The 18,117-nt window shown below is 43.3% G+C and overlaps 1 protein-coding gene across 3 annotated transcripts in view; it reads left to right on the forward strand.

Moving 5' to 3' along the window:
- Positions 1-2,758: 2,758 nt before the first annotated feature.
- Positions 2,759-18,117, forward strand: part of USP48 (ubiquitin specific peptidase 48) — a gene marked incomplete at its 3' end in the record, with an annotated part of 66,895 nt that continues 51,536 nt past the window's right edge. For all 3 annotated transcript variants that reach the window (XM_082648600.1, XM_082648601.1, XM_082648599.1), the window contains exons 1-3: positions 2,759-2,950; positions 15,229-15,349; positions 16,519-16,675. In XM_082648600.1, coding sequence (XP_082504726.1) covers positions 2,817-2,950; positions 15,229-15,349; positions 16,519-16,675 — 412 coding nt within the window. In that variant the 5' untranslated portion in view covers positions 2,759-2,816. The remainder of the gene's footprint in view (positions 2,951-15,228; positions 15,350-16,518; positions 16,676-18,117) is intronic.

Consider the following 18,117-nt stretch of genomic DNA (forward strand, 5'->3'; position numbering starts at 1 on the left):
TCCTGGAGTACCGCCATGTCATCTCACCACCAACCAATCAGAAGAAAGCCACATACCCTGCAGCCTTCACCCCAAATTTTGCCTATAAAACCTCTCCCCCCAAACCATCAGGGAGTTCAGGTCTTTTTGAGCACAAGCCAGCTGTTCTCCTTGCTTGGCCATGCAATAAACCTTTCTCTGCTCCAAACTCCAACATTTCAGTTTGTTTGGCTTCACTGTGCATTGGGCACATGAACTTGTGTTCAGTAACACTGCAAGTTAAGAGAAGAACGTGTTCCCAAGAGGAGAGAGTGAAGAACTAGGTCAAATGCTGCAGACAGGTCAAGTAAAACAGAGTGTGAACTCACCACTGAATTTAACAACGTGGAGGACTTTGGTGACCTTTATGTGGTTGGTTTTGGGGCAAGAGCCTGATTTAGAATGGGTTTAAGAGGGATAGGAAATTAGAGAACTGGAGAAGAGTCTAAATCACTCTTTCCAGGAGTTCTGCTATAAAGAAGAGCAGAGAAGTGGGATGGTAGTTGGCGGGGGATGTGGGAGTCAAGAGAGAGTTTGTTAAAACTGGGAGAAATTACTGCATGTATCTAATGCTGATGAGAATCACCCAGTAGAGACTGGAAAATCCATGATGCAGGAGCAATATATCCTTCAAGATTCAGACTCACGTCTCCTATCTCTACATGGATGTCCCTGATGCACTTAAAATGCAATTTATTAAAAACTGAAATCATCATCTCCCTTCTAAACCTTCTCCTTCTTCTCTACTTTTTATCTCATTTGCTAGAAACTCTATTCGCTTAATTACTCAAGTTAGAAAACTGGCATATAGCAGGGACAGCACAATGAATAATATTCATGATTTTATCACGTGGAGCTGTAAGCACCTAGGAAAGGGCTATGACCTACACCTGAAGGTCAAATAACAGAAAGGTAAACAGACTTTGCTTAGACCAACTTATCAAGTTTAGCAATTCCATGTCCTAAATATCTTTCAAGTTTGCCTCCTCATTCCATACCTATTACACTGCCCCATTCTGGCCTTCATTATCTCTGGCTTGTATTACTTCTGTAGTCTTACAAGGTTTCTCTGTCTCTGTCCTTGACCTAGACTGAGGAAGTTATACAAAATGAAAATCCCCCTTATATCACTCACCAGCTTTAAACATTTCAATGAGTCCCTCAGATAAAGCAAAGTCTTGGCCAGCCTCTCAAAGTCTCACCTCCCCTTCTCAGAGTTTGTGACCTCATACCAAGAAGTTTCTCTCTTCTGTGTTTTTGTTCCTTGTAGTTCCCTTTGTCTAGAATGGTACTTTTCTTCTAACCTGGCTAAGTTCTGCTCATCTATTAAGGGTGGATTTAGGAGTTATCCCTCCTGGGAAGACTTTCCCCAAGTACTCCAAACCTTCCAAGGAAGGGAAGGGGACCTTACTTTAAGTTTCTACTATTCTCCCCTCACCCCCTCTTGCATAAGTGCAAGGACCATGTCTTATTTTCATCGTTCCTTCAGTGAACGTTTGTCTAAACAATTGCACACATAAAGCATCCAGTCTGGGTAATTCCCTGGTGGTCCAGTGGTGAGGATTCCACGCTGTCACTACCGAGGGCTCAGGTTCTATCCCTGGTCGGGGGAAACTAAAATCCCACAAGCTGTGCAGTGCAGCAAAAAAAAAAAAAAAAAAAAAAAGCATCCAGTCCAAGGTTACCCAGCTGGCAAGCTATCGAGTATTGTGTCAGAAGTTAGTGCTTAGACCGCCATAGGGCTCTCATTAAAATGCAAAGTTTTCAAAATCCTCACTCAAGCAGTACCCTTTACAGTTCGCAAAACACTCTGATAAGGCTACTCTTTATATCCAGAAGCAGAGATTGAAAAAAGGAGATGTTTTCAAACCCTGGAGCTAAACAGGACCATCATTAAAGAAGAAATCAGCATATGGAGATAACAGCAGTGAGGAGGGTCCACCACCTGCAAGGATGACCTTCCAGGGCAGAGAAACCCCGCCCAGGGACCCGCTTGCACCCCAGCACAAGCCAAGGCACAGCAAACCCACTACTGCGAAGACTACAAATCCCAGCATGCCTGGCATCCAGTGAGTGACAGCACGCAACGCATGCCGGGACACGTAGTCCAGTTCTAGCTCAGGAAAAGGCCAGAACATCACGTGACGTCAGGAGTGCTCAGGAAAGGAGTCAGAACCGGTCCAGGCTCGAGTTAACCCTTCCAGAGAGCCGACCCTGGTTTCTTTGGTGACCCAGGTTTCAGGTCCCACCCCACAATCCAGCGGACCTATGGTGTGCGTTGAGTAGCCTCTCGCGTGATCCTTCACGGTTAAAGGGGAAGTACCAGAGAACAAGAACAGGCAGACTTTAGCTCCCCAGGTGCCCGCTTGGAAGATTAGTGGTGCGCAGAACGCTATCCTAGACAGGAGCTGAGACGTCGCTTCCCCTGCAGCGCCGGTGAGGACGTGGCAAGGGTCTCAACTAGCGGCTTCCCTTTCCTCCGCCCGTCGGGCAAGAGGCGCAAAGACTGCTGGGAACGCGCATGCGCCCACCGCGGCGGGGAGTACACCTACAACGTCTGCGGGTGCGGGGGGTGTCGGGTGTCCGCGGAGGCGCTTTGCGGCCGGTCGTGCGGGTCGGGTGCGGGCGCGCGGGCGGGCGCCCGGGCAGAGGCGCGCGCAGGTGATTGACTGGCCAGCTGGCTGAGGGAGCGCCTGGTCCTCATCGCTGGCAGGTGGCGGAGCCCATTTGGGCGGTGGTGGAGGCGGCTGCGGCAGCCTGGGCGGCCGGGCTCTGGAGGCACTCCTCGGGCCAAGGCCATGGCCCCGCGGCTGCAGCTGGAGAAGGCGGCCTGGCGCTGGGCGGAGACGGTGCGGCCCGAGGAGGTGTCGCAGGAGCACATCGAGACCGCCTACCGCATCTGGCTGGAGCCCTGCATCCGCGGCGTGTGCAGGTGAGGCCCGCGCACCGGGCCTCGCGCCCCCCTCGCGTCGGACCTTGGAAAACCAGGCCCGGGGCTGGGGGAAGGAAGACGGCGGCCCTTTCCGTGCATCTAGCGGGCGTGGAGAGAACAAGGTGGAGGTTTCCTCCTTTCCGCCTTCTGGGCGACCTGGGAGAAAGGCAGCCTTTCCGGGCTCTGCACGGAGGTGATGCTGCTGAAAGCCCTTCAGAAAAGGTTTTGGGTTTTTATTAGAAGATGGCGGTGGAGATGGTTGAAGGCAGGAACTAAGACCTTAGCAAACGTTGGTGGTTGGTATATCCTGGCCACTGCTCGGTTTTTTGGTTTGTAAAATGGGAACTTCTGCGAAGTGAGCTTCATCACTGTATATCTCGTATTGGTGTTGACGCTGAAGGCGTGATCATATTTTTGGGTAGGGCGGCTTTCGGAAAACGTACGGTTAGTCTGCGTCATCGGTACCCTTCATCCCCAGTTGACCTTCCCCTCTCTCGGTAATCTAGTATTTTTTAGCCTTTTTGGGGGGGGGGGTGGGGGGTCGCTCTGGCTGAACACCACTCTACCGAGTACAAAGTTAGAGCTGTGTAAGTGCTGTCCTTCACTTCTACTTAGCCCGTGAACCTTGTCTTTCCTTTTAGATCGAATCCTTAGCTGTTTTTCCACCTTTTAACGCGGGAACTATAGTTTGTGTCCGGAATGTTGTTGAATTGACTTGGCCAAGCCGGGCATGCTCAGTAGCCTTTCATCAAGCATTTAGTAAAGACTTTCTGGAGTTTTTACATTCCACGGTGGGATCCGGAAGGAATGGAAGTCAAGGTCTCAGATTTGGAGCTTTAGGTCTAGTATGGGAAGTGAAACAAGTTAGAGAGCTTCCATAAAGCAGACGAATAATTCCAAGCTCTGGGAGTCTGGCTCATGAGGAAAGCAACAGTCAGTACTGGAATGACGTGGCCGTGTATAATAGATAAGCTTCAGTCAGTTTCTCCACATATTAGGTTCCAGAGCAACCAAAAAATATAAACTCTTTCATTGTAATAGTTATGATTTTAATGGAAGTAAAGGAGTAGAAATTAGCTGAGATCACTATAAGGGGAATGTCACGGATGTGAGTTTTAAGCTGCAATTGCAAGGTTTATATCCAAGCAGTTTTTTTCATAAATAACTTTGAGATATAATGCACACATCATATGATTCACCCATTTAAAATGTACAACCCAGTATTTTTTATTTGTATAGTCACAGGGTTGTTCAGCCCTCAGCACAATCCGACCCCCCTAAAAGAAGCTCTGTACCCGTTAGCTTGGCACTCAATCCTCCCTGTAAACCCCACTCCCCGCCCCCCCCAGTTCGAAGTAACTACTGATATACTTTCTGCCTCTAAATTTGCCTATTCATATGGCCATTTCATGTAAATGGAATCATACAGTATGTGGACTTTTATGACTGGCTTCTTTGACACCATAATGTTTTCAAGGATCATCCATGTTGTAGTATTTGTCAGTATTTCATTTCATTAAAAATCGTTTTGTAAAAGTCATGTAAAACGCACAACGAAATTTACCATTTTTTAAAAAAAATATTTATTTTTGGCTGCGTTGGGTCTTCGTTGCTACTCACAGGCTTTCTCTAGTTGTGGCGAGCAGGGGCTGCACATTGCGGTGGCTTCTCGTTGCGGAGCACGGGCTCAAGGCACGCGGGCTTCAGTAGTGTGGTGTGTGGGCTCAGTAGTTGTGGCTCGTGGGCTCTAGAGCGCAGGCTCGGTAGTTGTGGCGCACGGGCTTAGTTGCTCTGTGGCATGTGGGATCTTCCCGGACCAGGGCTCGAACCCGTGTCCCCTGCATTGGCAGGAGGATTCTTAACCCCTGTGCCACCAGGGAAGTCCCACTATTTTTAAAGTACACAATTACACGGCATTAAGTACCTTTACGATATTGTACAAACATCACCATTGTTTAGTTCTGGAACTTCTTCCATCATCCTAAAGGGAAACTCCATATCCATTAAACTCCAGTCATTTCCCATTTCCCCCTCCCCCACCCCGTGGCAACCACTAATCTTTTTGTCTGTAGATTTCTTTATTCTGGATATTTTATATACGTGGAATCATACAATACGTGGCCTTTTTTTGGTCTGGCGTTCACTTAGCATAATATTTTCAAGGGTCATACATGATATAGTATGTATCAGTATTTTATTCCTTTTTATGGTTGAATAATATTCCATTGTTGGATATACCACATTTTATCTATTCATCAGTTGATGGATTTAAATTCCCCCCCCAACTTTATTGAGGAATAATTGACAAATATAACTATATATTTAAAGTGTACAGCATGGTAATTTGATGGACCTTGTGGAATGATTACCAAGATCAGGGCAATTAACACATCCATCATCTCACAGCATAGTTAAGTTGATGGATATTTTGGTTATTTCCGCTTTCTGGCTGTTGTGAATAGTGTTGCTGTGAACATTTGTGTACAAGTTTTTGTTTGAACACCTATTTTCAGTTCTTTGGGATATATACCTAGGAGTGGAATTGCTGGGTCATAGGATCACTATGTTTAACATTTTGAGGAACTGACAAATTGTTTTCCAGAGTGGCTGCACTATTTTACATACTCACAGACAATATATGAAGATTCCATTTTCTTCTCATCCTTACACTGTTTTTGTCTTATAGTCATCCTAGTGGGTGTGAAGTGCTATCTCATTGTGGTTTTGCTTTGCATTTTCCTGATGACTAATAAGGTTGAGCATCTTTTCATGTGCTTATTGGCCATTTGTAGATCTTTGGAGAGAGGTCTTTTCACATTCTTTGCCCATTTTAAAATTGGATTGTCTTTATTACTGAGTTCTAAGAGTTCTTTATATATTCTGGATATAAGTCCCATGCATTTGCAAATATTTTCTCATTCTGTGGGTTCTCTTTTCCCTTTTTTTAAAAAATGCTTTTCTTATTTATTTTTTGACTGCGTTGGGTCTTCATTGCTGCAGGGGCTTTCTTTTTCTTTCTTTTTTTTTTGCTTTACGAGGGCCTCTCACTGCTGTGGCCTCTCCCGTTGCGGACGCGCAGGCTCAGCGGCCATGGCTCACGGGCCCAACAGCTCCGCGGCATGTGGGATCCTCCCGGACCGGGGCACGAACCCATGTCCCCTGCATTGGCAGGCGGACTCCCAACCACTGCGCCACCAGGGAAGCCTGAGGGGCTTTCTTTAGTTGCTGAGAGCAGGGGCTGCTCTTCGTTGCAGTGTTTCTCATTGTGGTGGTTTCCTCGTTGCAGAGCACGGGCACTAGGCACGCGGGCTTCAGTAGTTGTGACACGCAGACTCAGTAGTTGTGGCGCACAGGCATAGTTGCTCCGCGGCACGTGGAGTCTTCCTGCACCAGGGCTTGAACCTGTGTCCCCTGCATTGCCAGGCAGATTCTTAACCACTGCACCACCAGGCCGTGTCCCCTGCATTGGCGGGCGGATTCTTAACCACTACGCCACCAGGGAAGTCCGGTTTTGCCTTCTTTGAACCGGCACATAGCACAAAGAGCCTGGGAATGTTGAGTCAGTCACCAAAGTTTTGGAAAGGGGTTAAAGTTAGGCAGTGACCTGCTGTAGCGCCCCTCCCCCCCTCCCCCGTCAAAGGATGGGGAGCCTTCTGAATTCCTTATTTGTTGACGTCTGGTTAGAGACCCGTTTGTGATTATGAAATAAAATGGTAGAGGGACAAGAATGTTCTTAATTAGAGGGGACTAGTTTGGAAGGGAGTTGCTGAACTCAGTTAATGGACCTAACCTAACCAACTGTCATTCTGATAGAGTGGTGACATTTGGAGTTACAGAAACAAGTTGAAGTTTTTGAGGAAAATTCAGACAGTAAATGGTTATTATTGGAAACATTTCAGTAATCATTGGTTAACCTATTCTCTCCCCCTCCCTCCCTCTCTTTCCTTCTCCCTTTCTCTCTCTCTCTCTGTGTGCACACACAAATCACTTTTTAGAAATCTGGTGCTGCATTAGGCAAAACCTTAGTGGAGTCAGGGGTCTTCCCTGGAAGCAAGAGAGTTGGCTTACTATCCTTCATTGATTTCTACTTGGGCTGTGTGAAATGATGTCCTAAGAGCCAAGAAACTAAAAGGTGTTGAGGGAGAAAAACAAAGCAATAACTCTTTAAATGACCACGCAGAGGGAGTAATATCTCCACCCTCCTCTCCCATTCAAATAATAAAATTTCTTTGTATTGCATAGCATCTATGAAATCATTGACTAAATTTCTGTCCATTGTGCTGGAAAACATACTCCTAAATGACAGATCCTTGGAGATCTGTCAAAACAGAGCTAAAACTACCACTCTTACCTATGGTCAGTGTAGAAGGAACTTTGCACCCCTAGATACTTAGCCTACTGTTTTTTTTCCCCCCACTTTGCAGTTTTTGATTTGTGAAAAATTGTTTCCTTTCTGTACAGTTTTGGATATCATTGCAGATGTCTCCTTTTCCTTCTTGCCCACACCATCTCATCAGCTCCCAAGTCCTATTTCATTGCATTGATATGCTGGAATTCAGCTTTCTTCTGTTGCTTGCGTTGCCACTAAATTGGTTTAGACTAGGAAAATTGTTATGTCTCAGGCTTTGTTCAGCCTCGGTCCATCATTTACATTGCTGCGAAAGCGTTTGTTGGCCTAAAATCACAGCGAATAACGTCACAGCTGCTTAACATGTCATACCAAACATTTGGGGAACCTGCCCCCTGCCTACTGCTGTAGCCACTTGGTGTTCTTATATCCATGGCCCTAGAAAAAAAAAATGTACCTGTTAGAATTCTTCATTTTGTTTCATCGCCACAGTGTCAAACATATTCTGTGGACACGTGCCCAGAAGTATTGAAACAAAATATTGGTGCCATTTAACATTTTGAGACATTTTCTCAAGTTTTTCCCAAAGCGTTGTGTTTAACAATGAATGGACAGCGACTCTCACTTTACCGTGATTCATGATCAAAACTTTTTTCTTTTGGCCGCACTGCGCGGCCTGTGGAACTTCCCCGACCAGGGATCAAACCTGTGCCCACTACAGCAGAAGCACAGAGTCTTAACCACTGGACCACCACGGAAGTCCATCACCAAAATTTTTTTGCTGATTTCATAAGTGAAAACATCTTTCAAGGCTGTTTTAAACTCACATTTCTCTGGAGCTGAATGTTTTCCCCTGTGTTTGTTAACTGGTCTTATAAGAAAGCTTAGAGGAAGAGGGGCAAAGCTGTTTTTAAGAATTCGGAGATCAGGGAGTTCCGTGGAAGTCTGATGGTTAGGACTTTTCACTGCCGTGGCCCTGGGTTCAGTCCCTGGTTGGGGAACTGAGATTCTGCAAACGGCGTGGTGCGGCCAAAAAAAAAAAAAAAAATTAGGAGATCTGTTAGAGCCTGAAATGGATTGTTGGCTCTTGGAGGTAAGTTAATAACAGAAAAAGCTTTATTTCGTTAGTCCATATTTGTTAGGGTTCCTAGATACAGGTGACAGAAACTTTAACATAGTGTAAGGGAAGTGCCTCAGTTAACAAATCTAGGGAGGTGTTTGTTTTAATTCAGGAAAGATGTGGACAAATAAATCATGGCTAGGGCAGGGAAACACTTGAGCCCAGGAGAGAGTCGTGAACCTCTTACAGCTGTTTCTCATGCAAATCAGCATGTTGTTTCCTTCTTTTTTTTTTTTTTTTTTTTGCGTTATGTGGGCCTCTCACTGTCGTGGCCTCTCTCGTTGCGGAGCACAGGCTCCGGACATGCTGGCTCAGCGGCCATGGCTCATGGGCCCAGCCGCTCCGCGGCATGTGGGATCTTCCCGGACCAGGGCACGAACCCGTGTCCCCTGCATCGGCAGGTGGACTCTCAACCACTGCGCCACCAGGGAAGCCCGTTGTTTCCTTCTTAATGTTAGGACAGCTAAGCTGTCAGAAGGGTCTGCTACTGAAGAGGGATTGTTATTTTGGGGTTGTTTGTTTTGTCTTTCTCTCAGTTCCTATTTTAAATATCTTGTGAGGCTGGTTTTGGGTGCTAGATGGGAGCTGCATCTCAGCAGCCCTTGCTAGAACCACAAGAATGGAGGAACAGTTTGTTCTCAAAGAAAAATAAAAAAGGCAGGGGGAGCTGAAGAAACTAGGCATGTACAGTAATAGTCAACTGCCACACAAAACAGAAACCTAGTCATAAGCTGACTGATGCATAAGTAAATGAGATACGAGTAGTGGGAGAGAGCCAGGGGAGAACCAGGATGGTGCTCTTCATGCTTTGTTTTTGTTTGTGATTCAGTTCTCCCTCTCTGATTCCCCTGTAGGCAGAAGGAAGGGTTTCTGGGAAGAAGACCAGTGGGGGGTGGGTAGAGGGTACCCACTAAGGTTGTAGGAACTTACTATTTCAGAGAAGGTGAATGGCATCACTCTACCTAGATTAAATCGGGGCTACTTGTGACCTTGAAAAAGTTACTTGCTTTTTAAGTCAGCATTAGCAAATTCAGATGCTTTCTAGGGCCAAGTAAGTTGTATAAATTTGAGTCAACAGGCTAGGGTATTTACACATCAAACATGTAAACATGTGTCCCTGTCTCACCTGTCTCAGCCTCCTTGATCTGTCTCTTACACTGATGGAAACAGGTATGCAGAAGTATTTTTCTACTATAAGAAAATTGGTACAAACAGGATGATAGCTGATACTTGACACCTGTAGCCTACTCCTAATGGGGATAAAAAGGAGCTTGGGGCTTTGGAGACTGGGAGAGGTTTTCTTCTACAGGGGGATTTCATCTAGCCTTCTGTACATGTCATTCTGCTGCACTGCTTAGGTTGGCTTGGAAGTAATGGCTTATAATATAAATTTTTATTTATTTACTTATTTATTTATCTTTGGGTCTTCGTTGCTGCACACGGGCTTCCTCTAGTTGCTGTGAGTGGGCGTTACGCTTCATTGCGGTGCGCAGGCTTCTCATTGCAGTGGCTTCTCGTTGCACAGCACAGGCTTTAGGCGCGCGAGCTTCAGTAGTTGTGGCTCGCGGGCTCTAGAGCACAGGCTCAGTAGCTACAGCGCACGGGCTTAGTTGCTCCGCAGCATGTGAGATTTTCCCGGACCAGGGCTCGAACCCGTGTCCCCTGCATTGGCAGGCAGATTCTTAACCACTGCGCCACTAGGGAGTCCCAATAGAAATGTTTTTATGATTTATGCTTCTTAAGTAGATTCTCCACTGCTCCAAACAAGAAAATAAATAAACAAACAAAAAAATCCTCCACAACATTGAGCCCATGTACCAAAAGAAGGCTTGGCCTCAATTTGGAAAGCTTTAGTTGGTTAGCCTAAGCTACTTTTAATGCAGTGGCTCACCACTGACTTTGGTTCTCACCTGGAGTGTGTCCTTAGGCACCCGGAAGCCATAGGTTCTCTGGGGAGGAGGGTGGCGGCTGGTGCTTTAACACAGGTTCATCTCATCTACACGGTGATGGCATTTTAGCTGATGGAACCTTATTCAGTAACACCTCACCATCAGTTAATTTAAGAAAAGCAAAAACAAAAAAACAATGCTAGCGTTCTAGGGCTAAATAATACAAGTCGCTCCCAGCTTCTCACATCTGTTTTTGGAAGTCTTTTTAAAGTTAAAGAAACCTATTGCGTGACATTTTTACTTCATAGCTGTGTATTTTATTTGCTCATTGAGGCCAACTTTGGACCAAGTGTACAAGATTTATTGTGTGTGTGGGAGGGGAGGAGCGTGGACAAGGAGAGCCTCCTATTGTTCATTTTCTCTATTTTGCTGTTAGGAACAGGAGACTAAAATCAGAATGGTTCTAATGGAACCGTAGTTGAGAGAATGATCTGTGCTTTTGACCCACAGGAGAGTGCCTGTCTTCCCAGCCAAAACCTGTGAAGGACTTACCCCTCCCTTGTTTACGAGGAGAAAACAAACTTGGTATACCTTTGAAAAGCATATTGGAAAGAGCAAGTACATACTTACTTAGTTTTAGAGATAACATTTTCACTCTAGTTATTGATGCTAACTTTTCCTGTTCTAAAGACCTTGCAGGGCTTCCCTGGTGGCGCAGTGGTTGAGAGTCCGCCTGCCGATGCAGGGGACACGGGTTTGTGCCCCGGTCCGGGAGGATCCCACATGCTGTGGAGCGGCTGGGCCCGTGAGCCATGGCCGCTGAGCCTGCGCGTCGGAGCCTGTGCTCCACAACGGGAGAGGCCACAACAGTGAGAGGCCCGTGTACCGCAAAAATAATAATAATAATAATAAAAAATAATAATAAAAGAATCTTCCTTATTTATTTATTTATTTTTTAAAAGAATCTGCCTGGTAAGTCCTTGCCCCTATTCCAAGGAAAGATTTTAGGTTGCTTTCCCCTGTCTCTGAATCAGGTTTTTTTGTTTGTTTCTTTATATCTTCTCTTGGTAGAAGAGAAAAATTACTTTTGTGTAAAAGGAGAGATTGCTTTTACTCATTGTAATTTCCTTGTAGTAGTCCTTTACCATTAGAGGTGAGTTATAGGCACAAAAAATAACTCCTTTTAGATCCTCCCCCCTCCCCCCACAGTGGATCAGTTGTACTTTTATTTCCTTAGTAAGTTACTTTCCAACCTGGCTTTGACATAATCCTGAAAAAACTGCTCTTAAGTTGGCCAAACTTGTTTTCATTTTTATTTTTTAAAGCCAAGAAGACAGTGTGTTTAAGTGGAATATTAAGAACAATTATTTACTGATTTCCCGATTATGTAGTACTTTCCAGAGTTCTAAATCTGAAAGATACAAAATGTGATGGGGGAACATAGAAGCCCTTTATTCTTAGTTTTGCAGCCAGCAGGTAGAGGTAAACCTCCTCAAAGATGGTTGTTCCCAGGTTATAGTGCGTCTTGTTATCTAAACAAACAAACAGGTCTGTCATACCCCAAACACACACACTTTTTTTTGGCCACACCACCTGGCATGTGGGATGGGATCTTAGTTCCCTGACCAGGGATCAAACCCGGGCCCCCTGCATTGGGAGCATGGGGTCTTAGCCACTGGACCACCAGGGAAGTCCTCTTCACACCCTTTTCTTTATTTTTAAATTTTTTTTTTTTTTTTTTTTTTTTTACTGTGTGCGGGCCTCTCACTGTTGTGGCCTCTCCCGTTGCGGAGCACAGGCTCCGGACGCGCAGGCTCAGCGGCCATGGCTCACGGGCCCAGCCGCTCCGCGGCATGTGGGATCTTCCCAGACCGGGGCACGAACCGTGTTTCCCTGCATTGGCAGGTGGACTCTCAACCACTGTGCCACCAGGGAAGCCCTAAAGATTTAATTTTACTTATTTTTGGCTGCATTGGGTCTTCTTTGCCGTGCGCGGGATTTCTCTAGTTGCAGCGAGCAGGGGCTACTCTTCGTTGCGGTGCATGGGCTTCTCATCTTGGTGGCTTCTCTTGTTGCGGAGCACGGGCTCTAGGCACGTGGGCTTCAGTAGTTGTGGCTTGTGGGCTCAGTAGTTGTGGCTCGCGGGCTGTAGAGTGCAAGGCTTCGTTGCTTCGTGGCATGTGGGATCTTCCCTGACCAGGGCTCGAACCCGTGTCTGCTGCCTTGGCAGGTGGATTCTTAACCACTGCACCACCAGGGAAGTCCCCCCCACACCCATTTTTAAACACTGCTTTGTTCCTTGCTTTTTTCAACTAATGATATTGTTACATATCACAACATAATAAAGTTTCTCCTTATCTTTTTTTCCTAATTACAGTAATTTCCATTGCTTGGCTGTATTATTTAGCAGATTCCTATTGATGGGCATTTATAGTGTTTCCAATCTTTTACTGCTGTCAATAAAGCTTTAGTGGGTAACCTGAAATATTCAGAACATACTGACTTAATAAAGTCCTTCACAGCAAAAGAAAATCTAGGCTCGTATGTTACAGTCAGTTGTGTATCTTAAGTCTCCTTTAATCTGGATAATTACTCAGTCTTTCTTTGTATTTCATCATATGGAGGGTTTTTTTTTAACATCTTTATTGGAGTATGATTGCTTTACAACGGTGTGTTAGTTTCTGCTTTATAACAAAGTGAATCAGTTATACATATACATATATCCCCATCTCTATATGGAGGTTTTTTAAAAGTATAGGACACTTACTTTGCAGAAAGCTTCTCAACTTGGATTTGTCTGGTGTTGGCTTATAATTGGGTTTAGGTTATTCACTTTGGTAGGAAAACCACAGAAGTGATGTTGTGCTCTTAGTGCACCACACCAGGAGGGGCATACAGTTAATTAGACCCATTACTGGCTACTTAAACTTTGATCCTTTGGTTAGGTGGTATCTGCCAGGTTTCTCCACTGAAAGCTATATTTCCTTTTGTAATTAATAAACAACTTGTGCTGAGATAACTTTGAGACTATGTAAATACTCCGTTACTCCTCAAACCTTCCTACACTGGCATCCATTGACAATCCTGCATGATTTCGTTATTAATCTGATGGATGCCAGCCAAACGGTGAATTTCTAATTCTGTCCTTTCTTCCACATTGATAGTTGGCTTTCTTCTTTAAGGAGGAGATTTCTCATCCATCCATCCATCCACCCACCCACCTTACTAATGGATTCCTACATTATTGAGCGGGTTGTAATCCAATCATTATTTTGTTGCTCCGATTGTTCCAGATTTGGGTACAACCTCTTCCTTTTAACATGTCCCCCTCATTCTTTGAGTACATCCTTATTTTGGGGGCACAGCAGTATGTCCATGTTTATCTTGCCCAGGCTTCAAATTGGCCATCTCTCCCAGGAGCTCTGGGTTCTTCGCGTGGGGAATATTTAGAAATCAAGATCTGCTTGCTCGGTGTGTTCGTGTTACTGCTCTTAGGCCCTCGGCTGACAAAAAACTGTCTCGTTTAGGCTGCCCATTAAATCTAAATTTCAGATAGACAACAAATACTTTAAAAAATATAAATATGTCATTGATCTGAAATTCAAATAACTTCTGTCCTGTATTTTATCTGGCAACACTAATCTACCTGTCTGTATATATTAAGACCCTGTGGATTTTGACTTAACACCTGTTATTCCTAATCAGTACTGCAGGGTTGGTTTTATTCTTCTTCCCTTATTTGTAACTTTCCTCTCCAAAACTTGATTCCCTTCATCCCCAGTATACGTGTACTTATTTGTTAAATTGCAGAATGTACAGAAAGTTTCAGAATTGTTAACCCATGTATCTTTGAAAAGGAAGCTATTAAATCAGTTTGTTGTTTGTTCCTTATGTCTTTATCCTGACACTAATAAACTTGCTAATGACCAAGTTCAAGTTACTTGGGTCAGTGCCCCACCCTCTTCCTTTCAGTGTATGTAACTCAATTGAAATATGTTATTGTTTGTGTTGAATTTAGGGTTCCCTCCATCCTTACTGATTTGTGTGTAACATTCACATGGCCCCCAAATTCAACAGTGTATGGAATGGTATATTCAGGAAAATGTCCAACGCTTCTTTTTTTAAAAAAATCTTAATCCTACTCATGTTCTACAGGTAACCAGTTTCACTAGTCTCTGATTTATCCTTTTGGTGTTTTTCTTTTTTTTTATACTGTTATTTTTTCATTGAAGTATTGTTGATTTACAATGTTGTATTAATTACTGTACAGCAAAATGATTCAGTTATACACACGCATATATACATTTGTGTTTTCCTTTTTGCTCAAATGAGCAGATACATGTGTATTTTATTTCCCCATCTTTCTTAACATAAAAAATGCCATGCTATAGATAACTCTCTTGTACTTTGCTTTTTGCTCATTAATATATCTTAGAAATTACATCAGTTCACAGAGATCATCATGTGTTTTTCCTGTCACAGTTGTGTGGTACTCCACTGTGTGGATGTACCATATTCCCTATGTTTGGTCATTTGGGTTGTTTCCAGTATTTTGCAGTCACAAACAATGCTGTAATGACTAACCTAGTGTATGTGTTTTTGCACTGTTGGAGGCCCATCTTCAGGATGAATTCTTAGAAGTGAAATGGATAGGTCAAAAAGCAGGTGTGTATGTCGATTTGTTAGCAATTGGCAAAATTCCCTTCTGGAAGAGTCCTACCAGTTGGCATTCTCATCAGCAGTAGATGAGTTCTGTTTCCCCACAGCCTCACAAACTGGGTGTGATATTATGCTTTCTCAGTTTTGCTAATCTAATAGATGAGAAATAGAATTTTAAAAATGGTATCATTATAGTTTTAATTTGCATATTTCTTTACCATGGAACTATGGTATTTTTTAATCATACAATATTTTTTCATAGACGAAACTGCAAAGGAAATCCGAATTGCTTGGTTGGGATTGGTGAGCACATTTGGTTAGGAGAAATAGATGAAAATAGTTTTCATAACATTGATGACCCCAACTGTGAGAGGAGAAAAAAGGTAAGCCATCATTTTTTAAGCGATTTCTATATGGCATTCTTGTGTGTTTTATTTTGTGCCTATGATCAGAAACCATTACTGATTTCAGGTAACCTAAGCAGCTTTAAGATCAGTAGTGGAATTTAAGACTCTAAAGCACTTGAATTGGAACAGTTCTTGATGGTATGCTTTAAAACAGGTAGCTATGTAATCCAGTAAGCCTTTAAATAATAGTTTTAGTTCAGTGCTGATTCTGCGTTTGCTTTAATGTAGCATGTTTTATGTTGAGCTCTTTTTAAGTCTCTTTAAAGGAGGTGGTAAATCCAGGGCACGAGCTCTCAATGATATTACTTTGCTTTCTTGGGCTTGTATTTTTACATATTATACATACAACAGAAGTTTTACCTTTTTTTTTTTTGACGGTAATACACATTAATACTTTCTAACGATAAAGCCTGGCCTTTACAATATAGTCACCTGTATAGGTATTTTCTCTCTTAAAAAGAACGATTCTTTGTAAGTTCAGGAATTCTCAGCCTTATCTTTAGAAAAAATTGCAACTAACTCCCTCCATCCCCCCATCTCCCAGATCTATAGGATAAAAAGGAACTTTTCTGGAAGTTTCACTTTGTCATTCTGCTGAATGCTGGGCTCTTGGGAATATAGCAAACGAAAAACCTATGTACATATGTTTAAAATTGATGTTTCCTAGAGCCAACTGTTCTCTTAAGCTTAGATTTAAGTGGCTGGAGAAGGCTAGAGATGCTGTCCTAAGTCTTTCCCCACTCCCATAGTCAACCCAAATGGGGCTTTCATGATAATTATGCCCTAACCTTTCCTGAGAGAGGCTCACAGGGTTTAGTGGTTGAGGCAGTTTAACACATTTTTAATCAAATTAAAAAAAAATACTTCTCAGGCTTCCCTGGTGGCGCAGTGGTTGAGAGTCCGCCTGCCGATGCGGGGGACACGGGTTCGTGCTCCGGTCCGGGAGGATCCCGTGTGCCACGGAGCGGCTGGGCCCGTGGGCCATGGCCGCTGAGCCTGAGCGTCCAGAGCCTGTGCTCCGCGATGGGAGAGGCCACAGCAGTGAGAGGCCCGCGTAATGCAAAAAAAAAAAATAATAATACTTCTCATAATTTTTTTATTTAAGGGGAAACTGGTTTTATAATTGTAATTCTGTGTCTTTGTAGAACTCATTTGTGGGGCTCACTAACCTTGGAGCTACTTGTTATGTCAACACATTTCTTCAAGTGTGGTTTCTTAACCTGGAGCTTCGGCAGGCGCTCTACTTATGTCCAAGCACCTGTAGTGACTACATGATGGGAGATGGTATCCAAGAAGAGAAAGGTGAGTGGGGATGGGTATGGGGAGGGCTTACTGCTGAGCTTTTTGCTAGCTAGACCACTTTGAACCAACCATATAGAGGAAACTTCAACTACAGTTTCCCTCTGTAAGACACTGTGATTGCAGTCCATTAAATTCTAGTGATCGAGAGAAATTAGTAAAGCAGACAATGTTACTCTTTTGCCTAGTTTGAGAGACTTAATAAATACTTCAGTGTACGCACAGCCTTTTGTCTTGATTCCCAAATAGGCTGATTTACAAAATACCCTCTAAAATTAAGATTAAATTAACCAACCTTGGCAAAGCAAGCTACTAATATGCGACTACACTCATTGCAAATTTAGAAATCAGTTTCAAACTGTTCTAGTGGAATTATTTAGTTTTTTTATGCATAATATGTGGATTATTATTCCTAATTGATATTTCTATTTAGAGATTATTCTCTTTGAGATGGAACTTCCATGGAATGACCAGGTTTTTCTTCTCAAAGCTGGGGGATAGAGGGAAGTGAGTATAAGATTACACAGGTCTAGGAGCTCCAGGTTGGGAACCTTTGACTCTTGTTCTCATTTGTAAATCCTGTGCTGTCTTTTATGTGATCTGACTTGGGCACATAGCTCATCATGTCTTTGGCTCTGAGAGAGAAAAGATAGGGTTCCTAAGTCCCACGTCTTCCTTCTTGCTGCTCTTTAGACAATTGTAATACTTTTGGTCCTTGTTAACAGTTCAAAACAGTGCTTAAAAATTCTTACGTTTGTTTCCCCAAAGCTTTATTCCTATAGTTCTGAATATTTAAATCTAGATTAATAGTATAGAAGATATTGATATTTAAAGAATTAGTGTATGTAAAGGATGAGTAATGGAAAATGGATCATTTTCAGTTTTAGCATTGTTTTTGCTGAAGTATAAATTTACCAATGAGAAGATAGCTAAATAACAAGTGGAAACTAAATGTCTATTTTGTAAAATGATGTACCATGGCCACCTTTGGGTATTGTGGTTTTAATATGTATCTTCAAGAGATGTGGTTTTTTTTGTTTTTTTAATTTCTAAACACTTAGATCTTACTATTTCACCAAAGCCCTTAACCTTGTTCTCGGATAAGAGTGTGCATTTCTGGTGCTATTAGCAGACACAGTGCAGTGTAGTGAGAAGGGTTTGTGTTGGAAATGATGGGACTTGAGTTCTAGTCCCAGCTCCACTACTCCTTTATTTTACAGGTAGGAAAACCAGCAGAGGATAAGTTATTTAAGATCTCATGTAGTATCTAATCTGTAAATAAGAAAGTTGGAGTAGCTACAAACTTACTTGAAGGGCTTTTAACATCCTGTAAAGCCCCTGCACCCCAGGAAGTAAGATTTTTATCTTTATTTTACAAAATGAACTATTGACTTCCTTTTCACAATTGGTGAGTCGCAATTGGTAGTAAAGAGGTAAACCATTCA

Source organism: Grampus griseus (assembly GCF_964374135.1).
Source record: "Grampus griseus genome assembly, chromosome: 1".
Classification (NCBI taxonomy): Eukaryota; Metazoa; Chordata; class Mammalia; order Artiodactyla; family Delphinidae; genus Grampus; species Grampus griseus.